This window comes from Carettochelys insculpta, chromosome 5 (assembly GCF_033958435.1).
Source record: "Carettochelys insculpta isolate YL-2023 chromosome 5, ASM3395843v1, whole genome shotgun sequence".
In the NCBI taxonomy this organism is placed as follows: Eukaryota; Metazoa; Chordata; order Testudines; family Carettochelyidae; genus Carettochelys; species Carettochelys insculpta.
This window is the reverse complement of record NC_134141.1, coordinates 111276769-111301397: the sequence shown is the minus strand read 5'-3', so window position 1 is coordinate 111301397 and position 24629 is coordinate 111276769. Positions and strand designations below refer to the sequence as shown.

General features: G+C 41.3%; 1 protein-coding gene across 2 annotated transcripts in view; it reads left to right on the top strand.

The window, feature by feature from the left end:
* RAB27B (RAB27B, member RAS oncogene family) overlaps positions 1 to 24629 on the top strand; it is a 52780-nt gene that overhangs the window by 25861 nt on the left and 2290 nt on the right. The window contains exons 2-6 of one of the 2 annotated variants that reach the window (XM_074995775.1): positions 6396 to 6567; positions 11300 to 11388; positions 13322 to 13425; positions 15696 to 15819; positions 19841 to 20046. In XM_074995775.1, coding sequence (XP_074851876.1) covers positions 6415 to 6567; positions 11300 to 11388; positions 13322 to 13425; positions 15696 to 15819; positions 19841 to 20030 — 660 coding nt within the window. In that variant the 5' untranslated portion in view covers positions 6396 to 6414 and the 3' untranslated portion in view covers positions 20031 to 20046. Of the gene's footprint in view, positions 1 to 6395; positions 6568 to 11299; positions 11389 to 13321; positions 13426 to 15695; positions 15820 to 19840; positions 24169 to 24629 lie in introns of those variants that run through there. The other variant, XM_074995773.1, reaches the window with a different exon arrangement.

The following is a 24629-nucleotide window of genomic DNA, read 5'->3' as shown; positions in this document are numbered from 1 at the left end:
AGCAGTTTTGAAGGCTTGGGGCTGCAGCAGGCAGAGAGCCTGTTTGAGTGCTGATGGCCATGAGCCACACTAAGGAGCCTTCCTTCCTCTGGCACTCCAGATCCTCTCTCCCCCAAACTTTCTGTCCCCCACTACCAAACCCGTCTCCCCCTCCTCCTGCACACATACTCTCCATTCCTATGCTTTGGGTCACAATCCCTTCCTTCTCTAGGTCACATCCCAAATCCTTGCACTCCCTCCTATGCCCATGTCGTGGATCACAACTGCCCCCTTCACCCAAACTCCCGTAAGGACCCCACAACTCCGCCTACAGCCAATCCCTTATTATGGGCTCCATTCTGCACCCAACCTTCATCCCAGACCCCACATCTCTTCCATGAATATCATAGAAGAGTGCAGCCATTGACCTGTAGCCAAATGCTTGGAGTGACCTCCCCAGCAAAAATTACTGCCTACCCTGGTCTATACACTATGACGGTTTGCAATGCTCATTTAAGGCAACTTGAGACAGGATTCTTGAAAGTGGCTATTATTAGGTTGCTTCCTTTCTCTGCTTCATCTAATGGGTCACACAAGAGATGGTGGTAAAGAACAGTACATGAGGCTACATAATTCTGCTTCATGTTTTGACCTACCTGCTGGAAGAGAGAAGCTGCTCCTTTTTTGGCCTATGTGGAATCTCTGGCAATGAACTTGGTTTGCAGCAATCTAACAAGCACTAAAATAACCCTGTGAATGTTCTGTCCTTTCTCTGCTGTGTGCAGGACAAAGGAGACCCCAAGCTGTCTGTGACTAGACTGTCACAAAAGCTGATGCTGCCACACTTTTTGAAACTTTGATTTCTTCCAAGACACAAGATGCCATGTCGCTGTTTGTAGGTGCAATTGCATTGTATTCAAGAAGATCTCACCCATGCAGATGATAAATCAAATTTCAGGTTAAACAACAGATTTTGTTACTAAATCAAGCTGGGTCTTCCTTATTCATGCACCAGCGAAGATAGTCTGTTACTGAAATTAATGGAATTATACTGATGTAAATAGCAGTATCTGAGAGCAGAGTTTGACCCAGGGAATCTTGCCCAGGTGCCAGGGTGACACATGATGAAGATTTGAATAGATACTCTTGTTCATTAAGGATGTGTTAAGGTTTTACTTATGAGGAATATGAAGATTCTGTTAGTATCAAATGGCTTGCATATATGTAGTTTCCTTCATTTCATGATCTGAAGCCATTTTCATAAGTAGTGGAGTATTTAGCCTCTTGAAGTTGGAAGCCTCTTATTCAAAGGGGAGGTAAAATCATGATTCTATTGCATTTACTATAAAAGTAAGAAGAAAACATAGGTAACAGAGGAATTATATGGGCCTATTTGTATGTGTTTGAGAGCTTAACACAGTTCACCACAAAGAATGGGAAACAATCTTTGCAACATTTTCAGGGCTCAGGACCAGCCCCCCCCCCCGGCATTTTGGGTCCCTGAGAATTGTGACTTTCTTTGTTAGAGTTGAGGAACGCTGTTACAGCTAACTTCCCTGTTGCTTTAAATAATCAAGGCAAGACAATCTGCAGACCTTGGAATGAATCCCAGGTCCACTGAATCTTGGTTTACTCCTGCTTTCACTGCTGAACTAGTGCCTCAAATTTGCAGTTGATCCTAATTTGAAGACTAATTTTTTGTCAGATTTGGGACAATAGCTAACATCTACATTTTGTAAGTACTTCCTTTCAAAAACAGATGGAGAACATGTTTGCAAAAACGTGATTCTTTAGCTGCCAGGCTCATGCTGCAGTAGCACTGACCAATTAAGAGTTCACTGTCTGGGCTTGCATCCTGCAAACTAACCACAGCAGAGGGCTACTTGGGATCTCGACTGGTCAGAACTACTGTTAATAATCATGATCCTCTCTTTCCCAAACCAGTAGGAGCTCTGTCTACTAATAAGTGACACTTGACTGTCACTTGCTATTCTTATGCTGTAACCACACAGTCAGGATGGTCTGTGACTTTTTTCCTCAGTATAGAGAGATAGTAGACCTCTACAGCCTGCACCTGTGTTAGTCAGACAGGAGCACTATCAAGTGATGCATCTTTCCCTGTTGCTTAGGGGGCAGATTCCTGGTGTTGATGACATTAGCATAAGGAGGGCAAGTAACTGACTAAATAGAAGTGGCAGGGAGAAATTTAATGAAGTAACTAGCATATCTCCAAGTTCTGGTCAACAAGATTCAGCGACTAAAACTCCTACAACGTAAGCAGAAGGGCAATCTCTGCCTTTTGTCAATGGTAAAATTGTCCCCAAGATTAATTTTGCAAGGTTCAGAGTGGATTCTCTCTATTGCTAGCAACTCCTCAATGAAGGTAGAAAACATAACCAAAATAAACCAAAACATCCTGTCTGGGGTGTGGTGGCTTGTGTTTTGAAAGCTCTCCTCCAGGGTAAACTTTGCCAACCTGCAAAAGGCTCTGCTGTGTAAATAACAAGATTAAACAGCTGCCATGTGGGGGCAAAGGAAGTCCTTCAGAAGTGGTGGTGTTACTGCAGCTGAAGTACTTAGTTCTAAGAACATATGCTCAGTGCAAACAGAACAGGTCAGGCATCTCTTTTTCAACGTTTCTCATTTTTGTATAACTGTAGGCTATCCTCTTTAACTTAATGATTTAAATATTTGTAGCAGAAGTGTTTGCCGCTTTTATAGATATGGCTAATTGCTATCTTCAGATATAGAAACAGCATTTAAATTCTCAACATTGAATGTTCTAAATGGTAATTAGTTTTGTATTTTACTTATTTGGTATCTGTGCAAAATTCTTATCTTCAGTGTATTTTAAATATGGTAATGTATTCATAAGTGGAAGTATTGGGATGTGCATATATCACAAACAAGCAATTATTTGAACATATTGTAGGCTAACAAAACAAAGCACCAGAAATGTAGCACTTTAAAGATTAACAAAATGATTTATTACATGATGATCGTCACAGTGCTACATTTCTGCTGTTTTTGTTTTGTTGGAGTACAGACTAACCTGGCTACCTCTCTTACTATTCATACTGTAACCGAAGATGTTCTTCATCCCATTCCTAAGTACTACTGAACTAAAACCAGGTGAATATAGTGGGTTTTAAAAAATAAATTTTGGGGGGTGGAGGTGAGGGTCTAGAATGATGGGGAAAACAGGGAGGGTAGAAAGTTGAGCTGGAGTGTATTTATTTATATTTTGAGGACTGAATCATAAAATCCCAAAAGCATTTAATTCACTTTGAACCACAATCTTTTCTTAAAATTTTTCCCTTCAAACTTGTTCATAATGAATTTTTTCTCAGGTTTTTAAAGTGAAACAATTTGGGTGTTGCATTTTGATTTTGTTTTAGGGTTCTTGGATTTTAGACTCACTAGATTCATAATTAGAATGTCATTTTAAATAGGAATATTTTGACATTTTTGAGCACACACCCTCTTTAATGAACCAAAAGCATGTGCTGAATTCAACACAAATACAAGAAACTCTAGTTCAGCGTTTCCCTATTCATTTGGTACCCCCAATAATTAAGATAAGTTAGGCACTTAATGTAAATACTATGTACTGTTATTATTGTGAATAAATAATAAACATGAAAATTTATTCTTTTTTATATTTTTGGCCTGAAAAAAAAGATACCACAGGGAAAAAAGCGTGTTCCAACTATATAATGTTTAGAAAACCCTGCTCTAGTTGATCCAAATCTGTGTGTGTGTGTGTGTGTGTAAAATCATTCTAAAAATTTCTCCCACCTCCTGAGGCATCACTATGCATACACATTGTAGACTTACTCTCTCCGTTTAACCTTGCCCGTGACTCAAGTTGGCTTTAGACATATTCTTGTATTTAGCAGTGACCTTAGCACAGTTGCTTACTGAAACTTACTTTAGGAAAACTTTTTTTTAAATCAGGGAGTAGCAAAATATACCACCTCCTGGCTATGTACATAATTCTAATGCTGGTCATGTCATTTGAGGGTATATAGCACTGCAAGATGGAGTTTTTTCCTGTTGTCTCCTTTTGATCTTGAAGACCCATTTCGTTCTTGTACTTGTGGTATGTGTTCTTCTCTCTTAGTTTTTGGAACCTGAAAGTAAATTGTTTAAGATAAGATGGATTTCCACACATGCAACTTTTCTCCCCACCCCACCCCAACCCAAGCATCAGTAGAACAGGCTATAAAACTTATGCAATAAAGATGAGTTTTTACAAACCTATCTGATGGAATAATCCAATAATCTAGAGGAGTGTTCTCATTTTAGCTGGGATGACCTATCACATAACACATCCGTGGAAGATTATACCATCTTCTTCCGTTATACAAATATATTCTAAGTCAGGTGGAGAAAGACGGACAATTTGTCTGACTATCCTATAATGTGTGCTTATTTATAAACCCTGTAAAAGTTCAGTGAATGAGTACAGATGGCATAGTGAACAACTGATAGAGATTAGAGTAATTTAAAGAATAAATAGCTACATCTGTGATGCCTTTTTCTTTTTAACTAACAAAAAAATGACTTGACGAGAAGGTTGTAACCTTGTGTTGTGCTGTTACCCTTTGGGTACCAGAAAGTACCAGTTATTCTACCTGTGGTTTAGCCTCTTATGGGCTGTGATATTTTTTTTTTTTTTTTCCTTTGGTGGTTTGAGTTTAGTATGGGGGTGGTGGCCTGTGGCATCCAGGAGGTCAGACTAGGTATGGTTGTCCTTTGGCCTTACACTCAGAATATTGAGGTGTGTAAAAGTATAAATGAAATTTCATCCCAGCTTTTACCATCTCACACGCTTAAAAATTAGACCAGCCTTAGCCTTTAGTTTTGGCCCAAGTAACATGAGAACACAAATGCTATTTTCAAAGTGTGAGTATGGCCTTCCTTCTAATCTCTTCCAATGTAAAGCTTTGTAGCACACAATCTTGAGTACAGCAACTAATGCAGTCAAGGAAAAAGTTGATTTTTTTTTTAAATCAGTTATACAGTTGTCCCTTGAGTTATGTGAAGGTTGAGTTCCCACACACACTAGCAAGACTCAAATTTTGCGTAAGTAGAGGGGTGGCTTTTTTCCCCTCCAGTGGAACGCATGTTCTGCAGCTGGGGAAGCAGCAGGAGCACATGGAGCTCCTTTTGAAAGGTAAGTTGGGGCTGGGGGTGGTGAAGGGGGATTTAAGCCTTTGGTGGGTTAGGGCTGTGGGGAGGCAGGTCAGTGGAGTTGAACTGGGGCTGCACGGTCCTGTGTGGGGGAAGGGGAGGGGTGAGTCAGGGCTGGGGAGAGCAGGATTTTGAGATGTGCTTAACTCGCATTAATGCGAGTTAAGCGCAACTCAAAATTGTGCATTTTGAGAGATTACTGTACTAACAATTGATTGAGCTCAATTATGCTTTCTGCTTTAAAGAATTAGCCAGCTTCAGAGAAAAGAGATCCAGCAACGGTTATGAACCAAAATGGTCAGGAATGCAACCCCGGCTACGTCTACACGTGAAGCCAACATCGAAATAGGCTATTTCGATGAATAACGTCTACACGTCCTCCAGGGCTGGCAACGTCGATGTTCAACTTCGACGTTGCGCGGCACCACATCGAAATAGGCACTGCGAGGGAACGTCTACACGCCAAAGTAGCACACATCGAAATAAGGGTGCCAGGCACAGCTGCAGACAGGGTCACAGGGCGGACTCAACAGCCAGCTGCTCCCTTAAAGGGCCCCTCCCAGACACAGTTGCACTAAACAACACAAGATACACAGAGCCGACAACTGGTTGCAGACCCTGTGCATGCAGCATGGATCCCCAGCTGCCGCAGCAGCAGCCAGAAGCCCTGGGCTAAGGGCTGCTGCCCACGGTGACCATAGAGCCCCGCAGGGGCTGGAGAGAGAGCATCTCTCAACCCCCCCCACTGATGGCCGCCATGGAGGACCCGGCAATTCCGACGTTGCGGGACGCGGATCGTCTACACGGTCCCTACTTCGACGTTGAACGTCGAAGTAGGGCACTATTCCGATCCCCTCATGAGGTTAGCGACTTCGACGTCTCGCCGCCTAATGTCAAAGTTAACTTCGAAATAGTGCCCGACGCGTGTAGCCGCGATGGGCACTATTTCGAAGTTAGTGCCGCTACTTCGAAGTAGCGTGCACGTGTAGACACAGCTCCCATGTTCTGGGAGCCCCTAATTCTGACTTACTAGAAGGCAGCAGTAGACAGCAGGGGATAGATCACTCAAAATTGCCCTGTTCTGTATCTGCCCTCTGAAGCATTTTACCATAGGCCACTGTCAGAAAAAAGATAGATAGTTGGGTATGTGGTCTGACTTAGTTTGGCTGTTATGTTCATCACTGTCTTTTCAAACCAGTTGTTCCTCTCTCTTGCTGCAGGCTCATAAAGATCAGCACTATGACTGATGGGGACTACGATTATCTGATCAAACTCCTGGCCCTGGGGGATTCTGGGGTTGGGAAGACAACATTCCTTTACAGATACACGGACAACAAATTTAATCCAAAATTCATCACAACAGTAGGAATAGACTTTCGGGAAAAACGTGTGGTAAGTTTCTCAAGTTATTTAATGTCTGCCCTTCTTCCGGTTTCCCACAGTGCTGCGAATGTGCTTTAGGTAATGTGTTCCTCTTATTGAAAAGGTTAAGGCAGTGGTGTCCAAAGGCAATTGATTGGATTGCCACATGCCCCCCACACCCACCCTCTTGCAAACTGTTGGTGACTCACCAGAGCCACACTGTCTGGAGCCCCGAGCCACATGCGCACTCTGCCACCCAAGCCATGTGAGCTGTCCAGCAACGAGGCGCCCTGTGTGAGCTGCCCCATGGCCCCAGCGAGCTGCAGGAGGAGTCACTTCGGCTTTTGCTTCCATGCTCGTCCCACCGAGCTGTGGGGCGCATGCGTCACGGGTTGGCGGGTGCTCCACGTGTGTGGCTCTATGGAGCCGCTTCACCATGTTGTGCTGTCCAGTTTGCCATGTGGCAAACAGACAGCATGTTGGACACCGCAGATTTAAGGCTTGTTGAAAGAGCCTTTTCTGCTTTAGTTTCTGGCTTGAGCCCAGTCAGACTTCAAGGGTTTGGGGTTGAGATCTCTTGCCCTCAGATAGTGGTTCATTAAGTATTTTTATATTAGCACCAAACAGGATTGGTGACAGACTTCACCAGGTCCTGGGCAGTGTGCAGAGGGCTTGGCTTTGGACCCTCTGGAAGGGGTGAGACTTCTGTCAGAAGCGGCCAGACTGAGAGCTAGCCTCTCCCTCACAGCCATCAGTACCACATGGACTTTGCTGTGTGGGGGTCCAGCCAGCAATGCTGCCATTGTGGCAGTGGGCCAATGCAATGGGCCCTTTTAAATTTAAATTGCCAGCCCTGAGGCAACCTGCCACCATTTTCCAAATGCTTCCGCCCTCCCCGTTAGTGGCTTTGGCACTAAAGGCCTCTGGTGGGGCCTTCTGTGCTAGCTGATGTACAAACACACTAGAGACAGCCTCTGCCAGAAATAGTTTGCTGTCTAGGTAGATAAGATGACAGAAAAAGCACAGAACTGGTGTGTTGCCCAAGGTCAGAAAGCAGATAAATGGTAGTACTGGAAGCAAAACTTCCTGTCCTGTACTCCATTCGCTGACTAATACTACTTCCCAAGGAGTCTGTAGCACAAACGATTGACTTCTTTGACTCATTTAACTATCTTCATGCCTCTCTAGATGGCCCATTTAAGGCTGCATTTGTAGAGTAGCATGGGCTAGCTTGTTCTGTGGTGTATTTAAGATAAAATCTTCTGTGCTGTCAACATGATTCCTTTCATAGGTACTAATGTTCACTACCACTGTTTCAACAGAACACCATGATAGTGCATATCCACAAGCCTGGACAAAAATGGATAGTATTTTTATTGCAGCGTACAAAAAAAAGTTCTACCGTCAGATAAGAGTGTTCTTTTTGCTATTGTACTTCAAGCAAGCCATCATAATAAAGCCTAAGATTAGAAATCAGGAAATCTGGGCTTCACTTCTAGTTCTACAACTGACTTTCTCTTTTTATATTATACTTGCCTAACTCAAGAGAGTGCCTACATTCACGTGTGTGTAAAGTGTTTGCATGGAATTGCAAAATGTTTTGAAACATCAACCATAACCAGAAAGGTAACAGACAGCTGTGCTAGTCCTAGATACTAGCAAAACAAAAAAGCAGTAAAGTAGCCCTTTAAAGACTAACAAAATAATTTATTAGGTGAGCTTTTGTGGGACAGACCCACGTCTTCAGACCATAACCATACCAGAACAGACTCAATATTTAAGGTACAGAGAACCAAAAATAGTAATGAAGGTTGACAAATCAGGAAAAAAAATGATCAAGGTGAACAAATCAGAGGTGGGGGGCGGGGGGAGGTCAAGAATTAGATTAAGCCAAGTATGCAAAAGAGCCTCTATAATGACCCAGAAAATTCGCATCCCAGTTCAAACCACATGTTAATGTGTCGAATTTGAATATAAAAGAGAGTTCATCAGCCTCTCTTTCCAGACTGTTGTGAAAATTCCTCTTCAGTAAGACACACTTTTAAGCCATTAACAGAATGGCCCACTCCATTAAAATGTTGGCTGACTGGTTTGTGAATCAGGAGTGTTTTTATGTCTGTTTTATGCCCATTAACTCTGTTAATAACCAGAACCAGAAAGGAGCATTTATGAAAAGTAGGTCTTTAGTGCACTGCAGGCCATAATGACCACTGAATTTAAACCAGCATGCATACTTGTAAAGTGTGTTTCAATCTGGGATGGGTAGGAGTAGGAAGTCTAGCCTTTCATCACTCAAAGTCCAACAAAACCTTCTGTAGTAGTTACTGTAAACAAAGTTGCTTGTATCTTCAGTCTTCTGTGTGCTTGGTGTTTGTGCAGGTGCTAAAACAAGGATATACATGTTGTAAAATCTCTAGTGCTAAAGGAATTTAAGGAGCAAAATCCTAGCCATTTAGAGGCAGGACTCATTTTATTATGAGAGGGCATGTTGCAGTCTGACAAATAACTGACCTCCACCTGCAAGAATATTGATACCAAAAAATAAAAGCCCTTCTAGATAAGTGGAAAGCACTGTGGCTTACTGGGAAATTTTATTTTTATTTAAAAAACGGGAGAAAAAAAAAGAAACCCTCTCTCAACTTCTGCTTAGTGTCTATCATTAAACTTGTAAATACAGTTTTACAATAATTAGAACTATTAATTAAAGAAGCTATTGTCAAAGCTGACCCCACCCCCATGCAAGTTGCAGCTAGTTTATTGTGTTCTGGAGTTCCATATTTGTTACCTTCTGTTTTGATAAATAAAGCTGCCATTGCTAATAACTGTCAAGCTTGTATAATCAAGCTGGGTTCTTTCTAATTTGTGCACTTCAGTAATATATTCTGATACCCTAATTCTTCCTGCATTGTGTCTTACTCCACAGTGGAACTACTTTGTGGCATAAGGTACAATCCAGAATAAAGAAGAAACCAGAATCTGGCCTTTGGGGGCCTCTCTCCTTCTGGGCATATGCTCTGAAATGACGCATGAATTATTTCTGCATGTTTGTGCATAGGCAGCCCTAGATCAATAAATCTGAAATGCAGCCTGGAGTAGTCCACCTCAGTTTATCTTCTCAGAGGGGTTGTGTGTATGGGGGAGGTGGGGTTGTTTTTTGCTTTATAAAGCCAACCTGGAGTAAAGTACTTAAAACCTTATCTGAATTGACAAAATAAGCAGAAATTATTCTGAACACACACTCAACATAGATCTCTAACATGGGGTGCCATTTCTACATATTTTTTCCTTTTTAGGGTAGGTTAACCTTCGTATTATAAAGCCATAAGGGATCACAGTGATCATCTAAGCTCACTTGTATAGCACAGGCTATAAGAATTCGTGAGTTACACTTAACTCAAACTAGAGTATATCTTTTAGACAAATGTTTAAAACATTTCTACTAGACATAAATAAGTCATTCAAAAGGACTTCCAGAAAACTTAACTCCAAATTTCTAATACACTTGCTCCCTTGCCCTGACATGGGAACTACAGGTTACTTTGTATGGGATGTGAAAATTTGGCCCCCTGAGGGATCTCATTGGCCTTCAGATTCTTCCTTTTAGGTCTCTGGCCAAATCCCTTTTCAGTGAGGCATTACTCAAAGGTTAATGCAATATGTGTCATTGCATAGTTCTACTCTTAAAGTGACTTTTCAAAAACTAAATGGCAGTGGAGGTTCCATATTTGTCTGCTTACACATCCAGTGTCATCACTTGTAAGTGATAGGAAGCATCTTTTGTTTACACAGTAAAGCTTGGTTCAGTGACAAGGCAAGTTGTTCTCTTTATTTTCATGTGTGGGTAGTAATGTAGGTGTTGGCAGCTGTAATCTGCCCTCATTGACATGTTGACAATCTTGCTACCCACCATGGGGTTACTGATATGCCACTAAGGACAAAATCTGTTCTAAAGAAACTGGTGGTGTGGGCTGATGCCCAGAGTTCTGATTTGGTTTTTGCACCATGCTCATCACCATGGTAACCTACCATGAAGGAAATAAGAGTCACATAATGAAGGACTATATGCAAGTTGTTGTATTTATGTATTCACATGAAACACATTTGTTCAGACTATATACAAATAGATTATTTGCTGGACAACATTGTTCCTGAAAATTCTGATGCAGAAACTGCTGTGCTACCTCCTGACAAGGAAAGAATCCCTGTGTGCTTGCCTTAATGTTTCTTGTACCATTTTATTGAAAAGAGATGTGACGTTCTTAAAAGTGAACCCTGACAAAGGAGCACAATGATTTCTTCATGCAAAATTACTTTGCAATTCAGGTTGATAAAGCAAGTCCTTAAATGACTGACAAAGCATTTTAAAAAATAGATGTTTCTTCATGTATAGAGGTTCATCTTGTCAATCTATCATAAGCATGCATCTGAACACAAAGTAACTAAGTCTAGAAGGTAGTTCAATGCCTCTTGTACGCTGGAATGAGCAGAATCAGGATCTAAATGATGGTAGTAAGTACAGACCTTTTTTTCGGAAGACAACGCTATTGGCTCGGGTTTTGATATATTGTTTGTCAGAGGCCCTTTGAAGTGGAATATTTATGTAAATGTGAATCTCTGTAATATAAACTCAGCTTATTCATTTGTTCTGGAGTGCTTTTTCACAATGCAAAATTTTAGTCAGGGTAACAACATTCATAAACTAAGCAAAAGACTGTATAGTGTATAAAAAAAGGAGTTGCTGATTCTACTCTGTATTTGTCAGATGTACAATAGCAGAGGACCAAATGGATCTTCTTCAGGAAAAGCCTTTAATGTGCACCTGCAGCTGTGGGACACTGCTGGGCAGGAAAGGTAATGCAAAGACTTCAGCATCTCATATGCGGTTAATCAGAATCCAAAGCAGGTATCTAAAATAAAGACAGATCCTGTTCAGGTGAGTCAGGAAACAAAACCCTGAACTTCTGATACAGATATTGGTTGTTGCAAGAAATGAACATGTGTCCTTGTTTGCAAAAGGTACTTTTAAACTGTTGCTGTTTTGCATACAATGTTCATTTCTTCTGCAAGCACGACCAGCTACTCTGGAGCAGCAGTAAAGTTCATGGCTGTTCACTAGCATACAGTGTGTTGGGGCTTACTCTTGATTAATATTGGCTGTGCCCAGAGGCAGGAAGTGTGTTGTGGTGGGGAGGGAATCAAATGTGCAGTAGGGAACAGCATTGAGATGCTGGGTTGGGAAACAGCAGCCTAAGGTCATTTAAAGGGAGAAGGGGGAAACCATGAGTGCAAACTAAAGTTGAACATGAAAGAAAATGGTTTACTGCACAATGGAGTGGACAGGAAACCAAAATCGGACCTGAGGAAAACCAGTTGCTGTGTGTGTGTCTGTCTTCTATTCATGGAAAGATTAAGTCTGACTTGAACCACTATTTCTCATGCTCCCTTTCTCAAGCCCTTCTGAAGACATAGGTTGTATATATCCTAGACTTCCAATGGCAGAGGTCATAAAATAAATGACCGACAAAGATCTGGATGCATGTTAAACATCATAGCTCAAGCACACTCTGCCACACCCATCGCTCTGTCCATAATCTGTGCTATGTCTAAATTATAAATTCATCAAAGTAGGAGCCTTTCTCCTGAGTTTTTTGTAGGTAGTGAACACACTTACTATGGTACTATATTAAATTTTGATCTCTAAAACACATCCACTTCTTCTGGCTTGAACCACTCCCATTATTTCTTTGACAAACACACAAAAGACCTCACCTCTTCAAAAGAGCTAATTTGTAATTGCGAAAACTCTCAAGTATGTGGCTCCTTTCAGTAGAAGTAGTTTGTTTAATTTGCTGCTTGTGCTGTCAGTTATCTTATCTACAACATCTGCTGCAGACAGATGTGCCAGATTGTGGTGGCTTTTGCGGTGTGATTAAATCCTCATGTACATAAAACAGAGCATCTGTTTTGTAGTTTTTTTTGTATAAAAGTTTTTTAATGTTTGGCTTCCTAATTCACTGGAGACGCTGGCTTGTGGTTCTGTAGCAGCAAACTGGGGCTGTGTTTTGGGTCCTGGGCCAAAGGCTTTGTGGGAATCTGTAAAATGTCATCTGTGCATGCCTAAAGACCAAACTAGTTTGACTGAGCTTATCTTGTAAACTACAGGTAAATTAGAGCCTCTAGATGAGCTACAGAGATTGACCTAGGTTCAACTGATCTTCCCAGTAACCTGTTTTTATTCTAAACTATGATTAAACATACACATTTTTTTCATATTTGCCCTATTTAGCTGATGATATCCAACTCTCAAACACTTCTTCTTTGCAATACCCTTGCTATGTTCAACTGGACTGATTTCTGTCCCAATTATTAGGGCTGCACTGAATGCATCCATATCATGATTAAACAAGAAACAAACTAACTTCAGGCCAATCCAAAGAACAGAGAATTTGACCTAATGGAGTTGTCATTGACAGCATAACATTCTCTCATGTAAGCATCCTCTGGTAAATTTACATACACTCTCTTTCCAGAGGCTATGATGCATTTAGCTAAAAGGAGGGGCATGGGCTTTTGACTATTATGAGAACATTTGGCTGATAATTTGTGCTGCTTTCATGGGTTTGGATTTTTTTTAAACTGTTGCAAAGGAGATCTTCAGTAAAGATGCTTTGTATCTACCCTTGAGGTTTTTTTTTTTCCTCCAGTAAATCGTGCTGTAAAAATGATTACCTAGTAATATTAGAGTCTGTATTAACTGAGCTGCTTATTTGTTCCTTCCTTTCAGATTTCGAAGTCTCACCACGGCATTTTTCAGAGATGCCATGGGCTTTTTATTAATGTTTGATCTCACCAGTCAACAGAGTTTCTTAAATGTCAGAAACTGGATGAGTAAGTAAAGCAGAACAGCTTATCTATATCTGATAACTAGCAGTTTTGTGGGGGGGGGGAGGTGGAAGGGGTTTCTGGGTTATTGCATGTTGTCACTTTTCTAGAAATGTTAATTTCAAAGAGTCATCCAGGATTTTCAGGTGGTTCATAAGCCTGTGGTTTGGGTAGATGGGCTCTTAAGTCTCAGCTGTGGGAAATCACACAGATGTGTTAACCTCCAACCTGTCTGAGAAAAGGTTATGTGGTGGGTTTTGTCGTGGTCAGGTTTGGGGATAATAAAATAAAATTGGTCTTAAAACATTTGCAGATGAAGGGTCTTCTGAAATGGGGCTTTCCTTCAGAAGGACCTCTGTTTCCTTCCAAAGGAACCCCTATCAACATGGCAGCTTTTGCTTCTGTAAGGGGATCTTGTGGGAATATGCAAATGAGGTACAAGGTAGTTTAATCTGTGCCTCTTCTGCTGTGCTCATTACAATTTCCCTTCTGGAAGGAGTTGTGGGGATGGTGGGGGGTGGGAATGCAAGTGTAGATGCGGCCAGGGAGTCCAGACTTCTGCTTTTTACCTGATACTAATTTTTTTTCACTTGTGACCATGGCCATTTCACTGAACTTTAGTGCCTTTTTTTTGTTTGTTTTTTTTTCCTATCCCTAAAATAGGATATTATTGGTTTCATTAACAATGAGCTTTGAGGCTCCTGAGAGGCAGTGTTAGTACAGTGCATATTTTTAATTTCTAACAATTGACTGTATTTATTTTGAATCTTAAGAAGCATGCCACTTCTAAATAATTCTGCATTTTGAACAATGTGGTTACTTTCTGCATCTTCTGCCTGTTTCCCATGGTCTTCAGCAGGATCAGGATTTGAACAGAGAGTTTATTTAAAAATCAAGTGAAAGATAACAGAGGGGTTTATGAGGCTTTTTGCAAGGCAGAAATATCTCATGCAGAAGCAATACATGTAACCTGAAGCAGGTTAAAACAAAATTGCTGGAGAGAATGGATCATCCTGATTTAAAATAAGAGTGTTTTTTAAAAAAATCAGTGTATGTATTCTTCTTTACTACTGAAAAGATGAGCTATTGTACTGGAGGAAAAGACAACATCCAAAAGGTACCCAGACTTCTTTTCAGATTCTGTATAATTAGGACTTGCTGTTTGCTAACTAACATCTACATATTTAGTTTGGAGTATGTGCACATGCCAGAACAAGAAAAACACCTATAAAAGGCAATATGTGAATACAGTTACATCCCTGCATAGCAAAGGGTTTTTAATGCAAGTTGAACCACTGCAATCCAGGACCCTTGGGACCTGACCTGTGTCAAACAAGAGAATTTGCTGAAGGATGGGAGGTCGATATTGTCTAGCAGTATTGAGCAATACTTCCACTGCTTCCTGGGCTCTGAGAAAACATTTAGGGGTAAATTACAGATAAGTAACGGCACAGAACACTGAGAGCAAGGACTGGCTGTAAACAAACTTTTATGGCAAACTTGGCCACACCCAGGATAGCTGGATATCTACATCACTAAAATGATGCTGGACTTAAGGATGTTACCTGGCAGGAGAGTGCCAGATTAGAGAGGTTCAACCTGTAGAAATGGCAAAAAACCAAAAACTTCCCCTTTGCTCCACTGTTGAGCTGCTGAAAAATTAATGCATTGGACACTTATCTGCTTCAGCTGTTCCTTGCAAACTAAATCAGCAAATTTCCTCTAAATTTCTTCCACATACTCATATATACTGTAGCACTTCAATTTTGCTTACCTCAAAATTGGGGTGAGCATAAGGAAATTACCTTTAAACATGATGTTTGTTTAACACAGAATAAAACTGTCTAGATGCACTAAAACTGGGACATCATTCTATTCTTGAGGAAGTTTAGGCTTCAAATGTCAAAACTGCTTGTGGAAGCATTTGGAGTTTTCTGTCTTTGTGAGCTCCTTATTGGCTTATTTGAATAAGGAAATCTTTCCGTGTATTAAAGAGAACCTAACCCAAAGGTACTGATGCCTTTTATTTGTATTCTGAGGTACTGTATGTAGATGCATCTTTGATTCTCTGCTTTCTAAGTTATATGGAGAAGTGAGTAGCTAACTGAAAATAAAGTTCTAATTACATCTGGTCTGTTTTCCTCTATAGAAAAATACTTTAATGAGCTAATGCATTATGAAAAGTCCATATGGCTTAATTTTTTTTTAAACCAATCTTGGCCCTTGGGGACGGCATTTCAGTATTTTCTTTACTCTAGGCTTGTTTTCTTTTTAAGGTCAACTGCAAGCCAATGCATATTGTGAGAATCCTGATATAGTATTGCTGGGTAATAAGGCTGATTTGTCAGATCAGAGAGAAGTCAATGAGAGACAAGCAAGAGACCTTGCAGATAAATATGGGTAAGTAAACGCTGTGATTGGAAGATCACCTTATACTGATGTAAAGATCAGCTAATGGTTTTTAAAAGCTAAACTGCCCCATGGAGCTTTGAAATTTGGGAAACCAGCTCCTTTGGTTGGAGATCACAGTAGTGCAAAATGTTCATTGCTGCCAACCTCGTTGCATTTTTGGTGCATGATTTCAAGTGTAACAAGTGGTGTTGGTTTTAAATATTGCTGTGGATGCTGAAGTGTATTGATGCTCAGGCAAAATGTACCCACTATAAAGCTACATTCTAATTCAGCTGGTTAGTCCTGAGACCTAAGGGAGGGGGCAGGAGGAGTCAGTCATATACCCTACAAATCACCTGAGAGATGGACTGCATAGCAGAAGAGACTGGAAACATAATCGACCTGTCATGACTGTGTCTAGTGGCTGCAAGACCTTACAAGCAGAAGATTTTGGGGGACAGTTTAACACACTGACTCCTTTTGTATTGTATGATGCCAAATCACCATTTTTGCATGATCATGCTCTGTAATTGTTTAAAGATGAGCAGTGCTTAATACAAGAAGTACCCTCTCCTAAACAAATGTACTGTGCAGTAAACTTTCATATTTGGTATTCTATTCTGAACTCTCAAATAACCAGCAATTTAACCATAAGTAATTTTACTTGTTTTCCGTAAGTATAGTAATGTGAAAGTAAATACAAATACAGTATAAGTTAGTGTACAATACTACTATTGGTAAATAAAGTACTCTGCAGGCGTTTGTTTCTTAATATCTAATCTTGTTTTCTTTAGGGTTATGCATCGCTAGGTATACCTCTCTTTATTATCCAGAACAGTGGTGTCCAATAGAAATTTAAGGATTGCCACAGCCCTCCCCCACTCAAAATAAATACCCATACCACCACCACCACCACCACCACCACATCACCATCCATACAACCCACTGGTGGCTCGCCGCCACTGGGCCAGAGCCATGTGAGCCACGCTGCACCATGTCTGGAACCACGCGAGCCTTTGCGCCAAGGCAAGAGTCACAGGAGGAGCCACCACTGCCATGCACGTGTCCTACCAAGTGGCAGGGCACATGCATGGAGTGTGCAGAGGGGGCGCCCCATGTGTGGCTCTGAGGAGCCACATTTCACCATACCATGGTGTCTAGTTTGCCATGGGGTGAGGTGGCGAGCGTATTGGACACCATGGATACAGAATATTTGACTGACTAGCAACCTCCCAGTCCTGGGGTTTCCAGATATGGAACAGTTCACTGCAATTAGAAATGGGGATTCATAGTATGAATATTTAATAAAATGCTGGTTAAACTCAGAAAATAGCACCAAGTCTGCCATTTTAAACAAGTAAGTAAAGCAGCATCTTCTCCCCTTCATTCCAGTCAGATTCACTTGGGCTTAATATCTCTATGCAGAGAAAATCTGAGCCCAGGAAAGCTGAGACTAGAAAAGGCAATTTATCAAAAAAAATGCTTATTTAGGTACATCGGAAGTAGAAAGAATTGTCCACAGCCAATTTAAGGAGTTAAGAGCACTACAGAGATGGTGAAATGGCTGCATCAACCTGCCTAAGAGTATTTGTGGGAGATCAATGAGGTCTTAACAAAGATTTGATTGGCCCAGCAGCACTGAGAGCCATTGCGGGCTGCAGAGCAAGACTGGAAGGGATCCAGCTCCACTCCTCAGACGGAGTGAGGCTATGAGCAGTCAGTTCTCAGTGCTGCACAGACTGTGCTCTGCTCCCCACATCCCCCATGCGCCCTCAGGCCTGTGCACAGCTGTAGCAGCACTGCCAGGGCCTTTCTAAGGGGCCCTATGCTCCAGGTGCCACCACTGCCAAACTAGCAATGGTGGTGGCTAGAGCACTGGGCCTCTTTGAAATGCCCCGTGCCCTCCCCCGTCGGTGGGCCTGGATGAGTCAAAAGAGGAGCACTGGAGCACCCTGGTAGTTTTTTTGCTTGTTAGACAAAGCAACAGAGCTAGAGGACAGTCTTCTGAGTGCCAGGATGAGGCTCAGGCATGCACTTAAATAGGGGGATTCTCTTTTGAAATCATCCCTCACTAATTCAAAGGACTGGGGAGTATCAAATGCACATCATAATTCACTGTAAGCTGGGTACATATATGGGCACTCAGGAGAGATACAAATACCCTAGGTGTGGGCACTCTGCTAGGTTTTTGTTTCTCCTGGTGTGCTGTAGGATACCCATGCTTCAGTGCACATAAAAATGTATTCCACACATGAATCAAAATTTATTAGAGGGAACATGGGTACAAACAATCTTGCTGTTACTACTTTTTTAGATCAGTAATGTTTACTTCCTAGTCAGGTAAATTGGTTGAAACACTAATCAGAAGTAGTAGAGTTGTTCTAGGTGTCTTTACATGATAATACAATATTATCCCTCAGCAGAGGCTATTAAGGAAACTAAGTGGTGGTTCTGAATGGTAGTACTCATGACAATCCTGGATCTGAGACAGAAAATGGCAGAAGAATGAATAGTATACTTTGAATTACAGCAAAACCCATCATTCCATAATAGGGTGGCACTATTTGTTTGTTTGACTCACAGCAAGTAGAATTACGTGTTAAGAAATTCAGTGAAAGGGATAATTTGAACTATTCATACTCTCTCTTCTAAATGGACAGGAACAGCTAAAAGCAAACTGGTAATCATGGGTGTCTGCTCAAGGGGAACTGCTGTCTGATAGCTGATGCTCAATACTAGAATGAGTTTAAAGCAATGGGGGACTATACATAAACTATTAGTGTGACACCCCCCCCCACCTCAGAGTACTGTATTCCATCCTGTTCACTCATTTCAAAACAGTTGTAGAGGGGTTTGTAAACTAGACGATGATGATCAGACATAGAGAAACTTTCATATAAAGAGACTAAATGAACTCTTTCTGAGGTCAGACGTAAGAGTACCCCAGAGAGCAGGAATAGGCAGTCTGCAGCCTGTAGTCTGCATGCAGCCCATCAGGGTAATCTGGTTGCAGATCTTGAGACATTTTGCTGATGTTGACTGTCCACAGGCATTTCACCCCACAGCTCCTAGTGGTCACAATTCTCTGCTCCTGGCCAGTGGGAGCCATGAGAAGCAGCAACTGCAGGTGAAGGGGCTGCAGGGCCATGGTGGCCACAGCTTTCCAGAGCTCCCATTGCTCAAAAGCAGAGAATTGCAGACACTGGGAGCTGCAGTGGGCATTGCCTGAAGACCTTCAGTGTTTGGTAAAATCTCTCTCAGCTTGCAGTTGGACTTCCCTGATGGACTGCAGGTTGCCCACCATTGTAGTAGTGGGTGCATGTGTATTGGAATCATGGCCACTCATGAGAACAGGTAACTGGAATGCTTTCTGTTAAAAATCAAAATACCACAATTTAAAATCTGTAAAGCAGGATTCTGGAGGTCATTGACCTAGGATATTGGAGGCAAAGATCATGTTAGCCACAGCTACATTTAAATAGAAATTAAATCTTGTTCCCAACATGAATACATTTTTCCCATATTTCTATGTGTGAAGCTTCTCCATAACTGTCTACTAGATAGTCACTGCATCTTTTTACTGAAGCTCTTGATAAATGCTGCTTTTGGGAGATAAACCATGTCTACGTGTTATGGCATTTTCCATGTTGCTTGAGAGTTACTGTAGAAGCGGTCATCACTCTTTCCACCTGGTGACGAAATGAACTGGTTGTGAATAAAAGTGTGACATTCTGACCTTCTAACATCTGTTAATCCATGTTGCAAAATACTGAGGAAGAGTGACACAGGAAATACTCCTGCTTGCACTAAACCTATCATTGTCAGTGCAGCTTTGCTTTCTGGTCTGGCTCTTTGATATTCCATTTCTGCCTGTCAGAACCCTGGAAAAAGTGAACTTTTTATTAAGGCCTATTTCTCTTTTCTATAGCTTGTGCAAGTGTATTTGTTTCCTCAGGGGCTCATCTCTTTGTCATTTCTAATGAGCCTTTTATATATATTTTTTTTTTTCCCCCCATGTCCAACATATTAGCATACCATACTTTGAAACAAGTGCAGCTACCGGGCAAAATGTGGATAAGGCGGTGGAAACACTCCTGGACTTGATAATGAAGCGCATGGAACAATGTGTTGACAAGACACAAGTATCTGACACAGCCAATGGAGGAAGCTCGGGGAACCTAGATTCAGCAAAACCAGAGGAGAAAAAGTGTGCTTGCTAGACTTCGCCTCAAAACTGTGAGAACCAATAAGAATATTTGATCTGAAAATCACTGATCTACCACTAAAGTCAAACCTTGCCAAGCACAGAAGCAAAGTTTTGTCCTTGTCTTGTTTTGGGTTTATGTTCTTCTCCACAGAACTGAATTTCCAGAGAGGTTTCTGTGCTGGAACAAATATTCCTTGTAAGGCAACATGGAAGATTCAAAAACGCCTTCATCATTTATCTTAATACCATGAGGCTAGAAAATGTAGGAGCAGTATTCTGGCCTTCCTTTGGAAAAAAGCAAAACTTGTTGGTTGTAGATGGAGGTGTGATAAACTAAAAGGGGGTACTTTGTAGGTCTTTGCTATGTCTTAATTGATCTTGCTTCTTTTATATTTACATCAGACGAAGCATTTGCTAAAGTGGAGCTGTAAGTAAAGAGAGATTTATTTGGAGTATGAAGAATGATCTTGTTTCTTGCATAGAGCAAGCAATGGGGTGATGCTTTCTTGACTGAATTACTAATAAGCTCATGTGCGAGGAGAAAACAGGGGAGGGTATTTTAAAAATAAAACTGGGGGAAATGTGCAACATTTGTCTTGTGTTTTGCCAGTAAATAATCCAGCAGGGTTTGGCCAAAGAGGAGATAAGGAGAAGAAGCTCAAATTCCAGCACTACAGAGGAAGTGGCAACACTTGGTACTTGAGGACAGTAGAATGTATTTATCGGAATGTGGTGCTAATTTCACCATCAGCAAAAGCACTCTTTGCTAGTCAGAAAAATTCTGTGTTTAACACCAGAAAACAGGCTGTGTGCAGCAGGGCATATAAGGGGAGTTGGGTGTCACCAGCTAAAGTTGCAAAAATTTTATAGCGCTTACTGATTCTTTTCAAAAGTTTCCCAGTTGCTGACTGGGAAGTCCAGCACCTGCACTGGCTTTGTGGTGGTTGTCAGTATACTTTCATTTCAAATGAGCACAATTTTTTTCATACGAAATAGACTAGTCAGTGACCCTCTTGTAAAATAGTGCTGTGTGGGGATTTGGAAAAACATAGAAATGATATAATTTAACTGCCCCCAGGCAGACTTGGACCTGTGGAGCTTAGTGCAGGCAGCTCCTCAGCTTAAGCTAAAGGTGAGCTGCCTTTCAACTTAAGCTGTAGAGGAGACACATTCTTTCTCTGAAGTGGTCAAGGCACTATTACGTGGGACAGTTAACAGGCTGTGTATACGCTGAGCCCTAGTGCTGACAGTTTGATGCAAATAAGCAGTCTCAAAAATGCAAAATAACACTTGTGTAGCTGATATGCATATTCATGAGGCTAATTTGCCTTTTCATAGCAGAAATCAAGCAGTGTAGACATTCTGCTGGCCAAAAAAAAAAACAAACTTTTGTTGGCAGCCCCTTATGCCTGGGAAAACTCAGGCATAAGGAGCGGCTGACAGCTTGATTTCTGCTGTGAAAAGGTAAATTAGCCTCAATATGCACATGAGCCATCGTTTTGCATTTTCAAGACTGTTATTTGCATCAAACTGTCAGCACTAGGGCTCAATGTAGACACAGCCACAGGTGTGTGGGTTACAATAACCCTACATAAAAATCTATAGTACAGGGCCTAGAGAAGTGGAGGTGGAATGGCAGTAATTAGAAGGTACCACTAGATGCATTAAAAATAAAGCAGAAAGGTAAAACGTGTTTTGTTTTTTTTAGTTAGGATTGGAGTATGTATAAGAGAAGCAATGAGAGAGTTCTATAACAGCATGTCTCTCGCATCACTGGCTTATCCATTTAAAAGCAAAGAATAGGAGAAAATATTGAGCATTCCCTTTATAATAAATAGAGAAGAGTCTATCAACATGTACAAATTCATAGAGTGCTCTGAACTTCCAACTAATTTTTAAAAACCACTCCTGGGGAAAAAATAGTTCATAGAAGAGCTCAGCAAAAGTAAATTGCTCAGTGGAGAGGAGACAATGGAAAAGAGGCAGACTTCCACTGCTTTCAGTTTAAAACAAATGTGAGGCTTTGAGTTAGTTTTTGAAGCACTATGATTCTGAATCAATTAAGCTTATCAGGTGATTAGCCCATAAACTATGAGAATATTTTTTTGAAAAACAAAGCAAACAAATAAAAACTAGAGGGGCTTAACAGCTGCTTTGTTGACTGAGCAGCACTGGGCATGTAGACAGGGCAGATGGCCTAACAATGAGGGTAGCAGTGTTCTGAAAAACCTGCCGCTCTTTTGTAACCTATAGAAAGTACTTGTTACATCTGAACTTCAGTGGATGCAAGAGAACCACTGTAATAATTGGTAGCTATTACCTAGGGAAAATGCTGAAGTAGGCTGTTTTTTAAACTTCAAGTAGTCCTAGGAAATGGAGTTAGTGGCGTTTTTCTTCCTTGTAAATACTAAGCCAACACCTTATCTATGGACTACTCAGAGCTGATGAATTAAATGTCTTTAAAAATACTAAGTGCTTTTAAGTCCTCCAGAATCTGTGGTAAGGGTGAGTGGTTGTAACCTAAGATTTCCTGCCTCTGATATCCTTCACCAGGTAGAATCCGTACTTGTTTTACAGTGTTTGGTTTTGTCCATTCAGAGTGAGGGGTGTAGTTCAAACTAGCTCACTTATTTTCAGTGTGACTAAATTACCTAAAGTGACATAAGTTAATGTTTAAAGTTTTGAGCATCTAGTCATAGATGGCTGTTTGTTAGCCTAGCAGAATGTTAAGACAGGGTGATTATATTGTGCAAAGCTGTGAAGAGTTCATATACCAAATTACAAAGCAGCCAAAATATGCAAAATCATCTCCATTTAAACAAAGATGATGTTAAGGCCAGCACTCTGGAACACATGTCTTTTTGCTCCCCTTTTATCCAAAGTGGATTGGCCTAGAGCAGAACCCTGTAATCCTCCGCATTAAACTTTGGGTGCCTGACCATTCACAAGGGGAAAGGAGTATCTCAGAACGGGTGTTCATACTAAATTTTACTGTTTTTAAGACATGTCAGTGCCTGAAGGTGGAATGTGCAACATGGCAAAAGTTACAAGTGATCACATTTCTTGCATCTTTAGTTGAGAAATATAAACAGTTGTGTGGTTATAGTTTCTATTGCCTTAATACAAGCTCATCCAAAAAGCTCACATCAATTTGTAATTATCACTGTCTTGCTTCTGTGTACATTATTTTCAGATGTTGAAGTGGATGGGCCGTTAACCACCAAACCACAGTGTGAGGTGGAAGGGGAGAAAAGGGAATCTATACCTTGCCATTTAGCTACCCTGCCAAACTTCCCGTGTAGCCTTCAACTTAATTAAATAAACTCCAAATCAGCTACTAACTGCTTTTGTAGAACTCCTGGGTTCATATGCCTCACAGGATGCTACATAACTTTAACAGATGCTGATTTCTTAAGTTTCCCTGGCTTACTTCCATTTTCACTACACCCTTCATGTTCCTCTAATGAAAAGAAAGCAGCTATATTTGTGCAATAGCCTTTTGAGCCCGATCCTAAGCACTGAACTGGTGCAATGCCTCTACACATCAATGGGTGACTTTTGAGATGCTGAGCATCTCGTTCAGATCGCTCCTGTTGTAGCAGTGAAGCTGTCTCCATCACTGCACAAGATCGAAGTCTGAAAGCTCCCACACATGAGGTAGTTTAGGGATTTCTAATGGGAGCTACTTAGATAGTAAAAGGCCATTGTAAGCTGCCCTGAAATGCATGAGAGTACTGTGCCTACGCATTTTGAGGAGCCTGTACTGGTGGAACTCTAACCTATTGCTCCAGCTGCCTCCTTCAGCCACTTCCTGTGAGAGGGGCTATGACTGCAGGTGTAATTTGAAGCCTTTTTTCCCCTTTTTAAACTAACTTGAGGTTCAGCACACACAGGTACAAATACATAATACATAATTTTATCCAGAACCGATAAATTATATCGCTCAGTATTGTCAGCTCAGTATGACAGGTTGTGACTCATTGTTTGTGCACCAGTGAGTTTCCACGTTAGAGCTGACATGTTAAGGCTATGTCTACACTAACCCAAACTTCTAAAGCACTGAAATACATATTCAGCATCTCATTAGAATTCAGCAGCCGCAGCACTTCCAAATTGACGCAGCTTATCCAGAAGGGGCTCCTTTTCAAAAGGACCCCAGCAACTTTGAAATCCCCTTTATTCCCATCTGCTGTTAGGAATAAGGGGATTTCAAAGTTGCCGAGGTCCTTTTTGAAAAGGAGCCCCAACTGGACACGCTGCACGGTGGTGAGCTGCGTTAATTTCGACGTGCCGTGGCTGCTGACATTCTAATGAGGTGCTGAATATGTATTTCAGTGCTTCATTAGTAAGCTTCAAAATGGCCCTTTCAAAGTTTTGGGCTAGTGTAGACATAGCCTAATAGAATAGTTTTGATTTCTGTATAGATGTGGCGATGAAGGGGGGAAAATTGAGTCCCTTGCCTAGGGTTGCCAGGTGTCTGGTTTTTGACCGGATTGAAAAAGGACCTAGCTGGCTCCAGTCAGCACCACTGACCAGGCCAATAAAAGTCTGGCTGGCCCCGGGCCTGGCAAGTTCCTTGCCTGCCTCTCCAGAAGCAGTAACATGTTGCTCT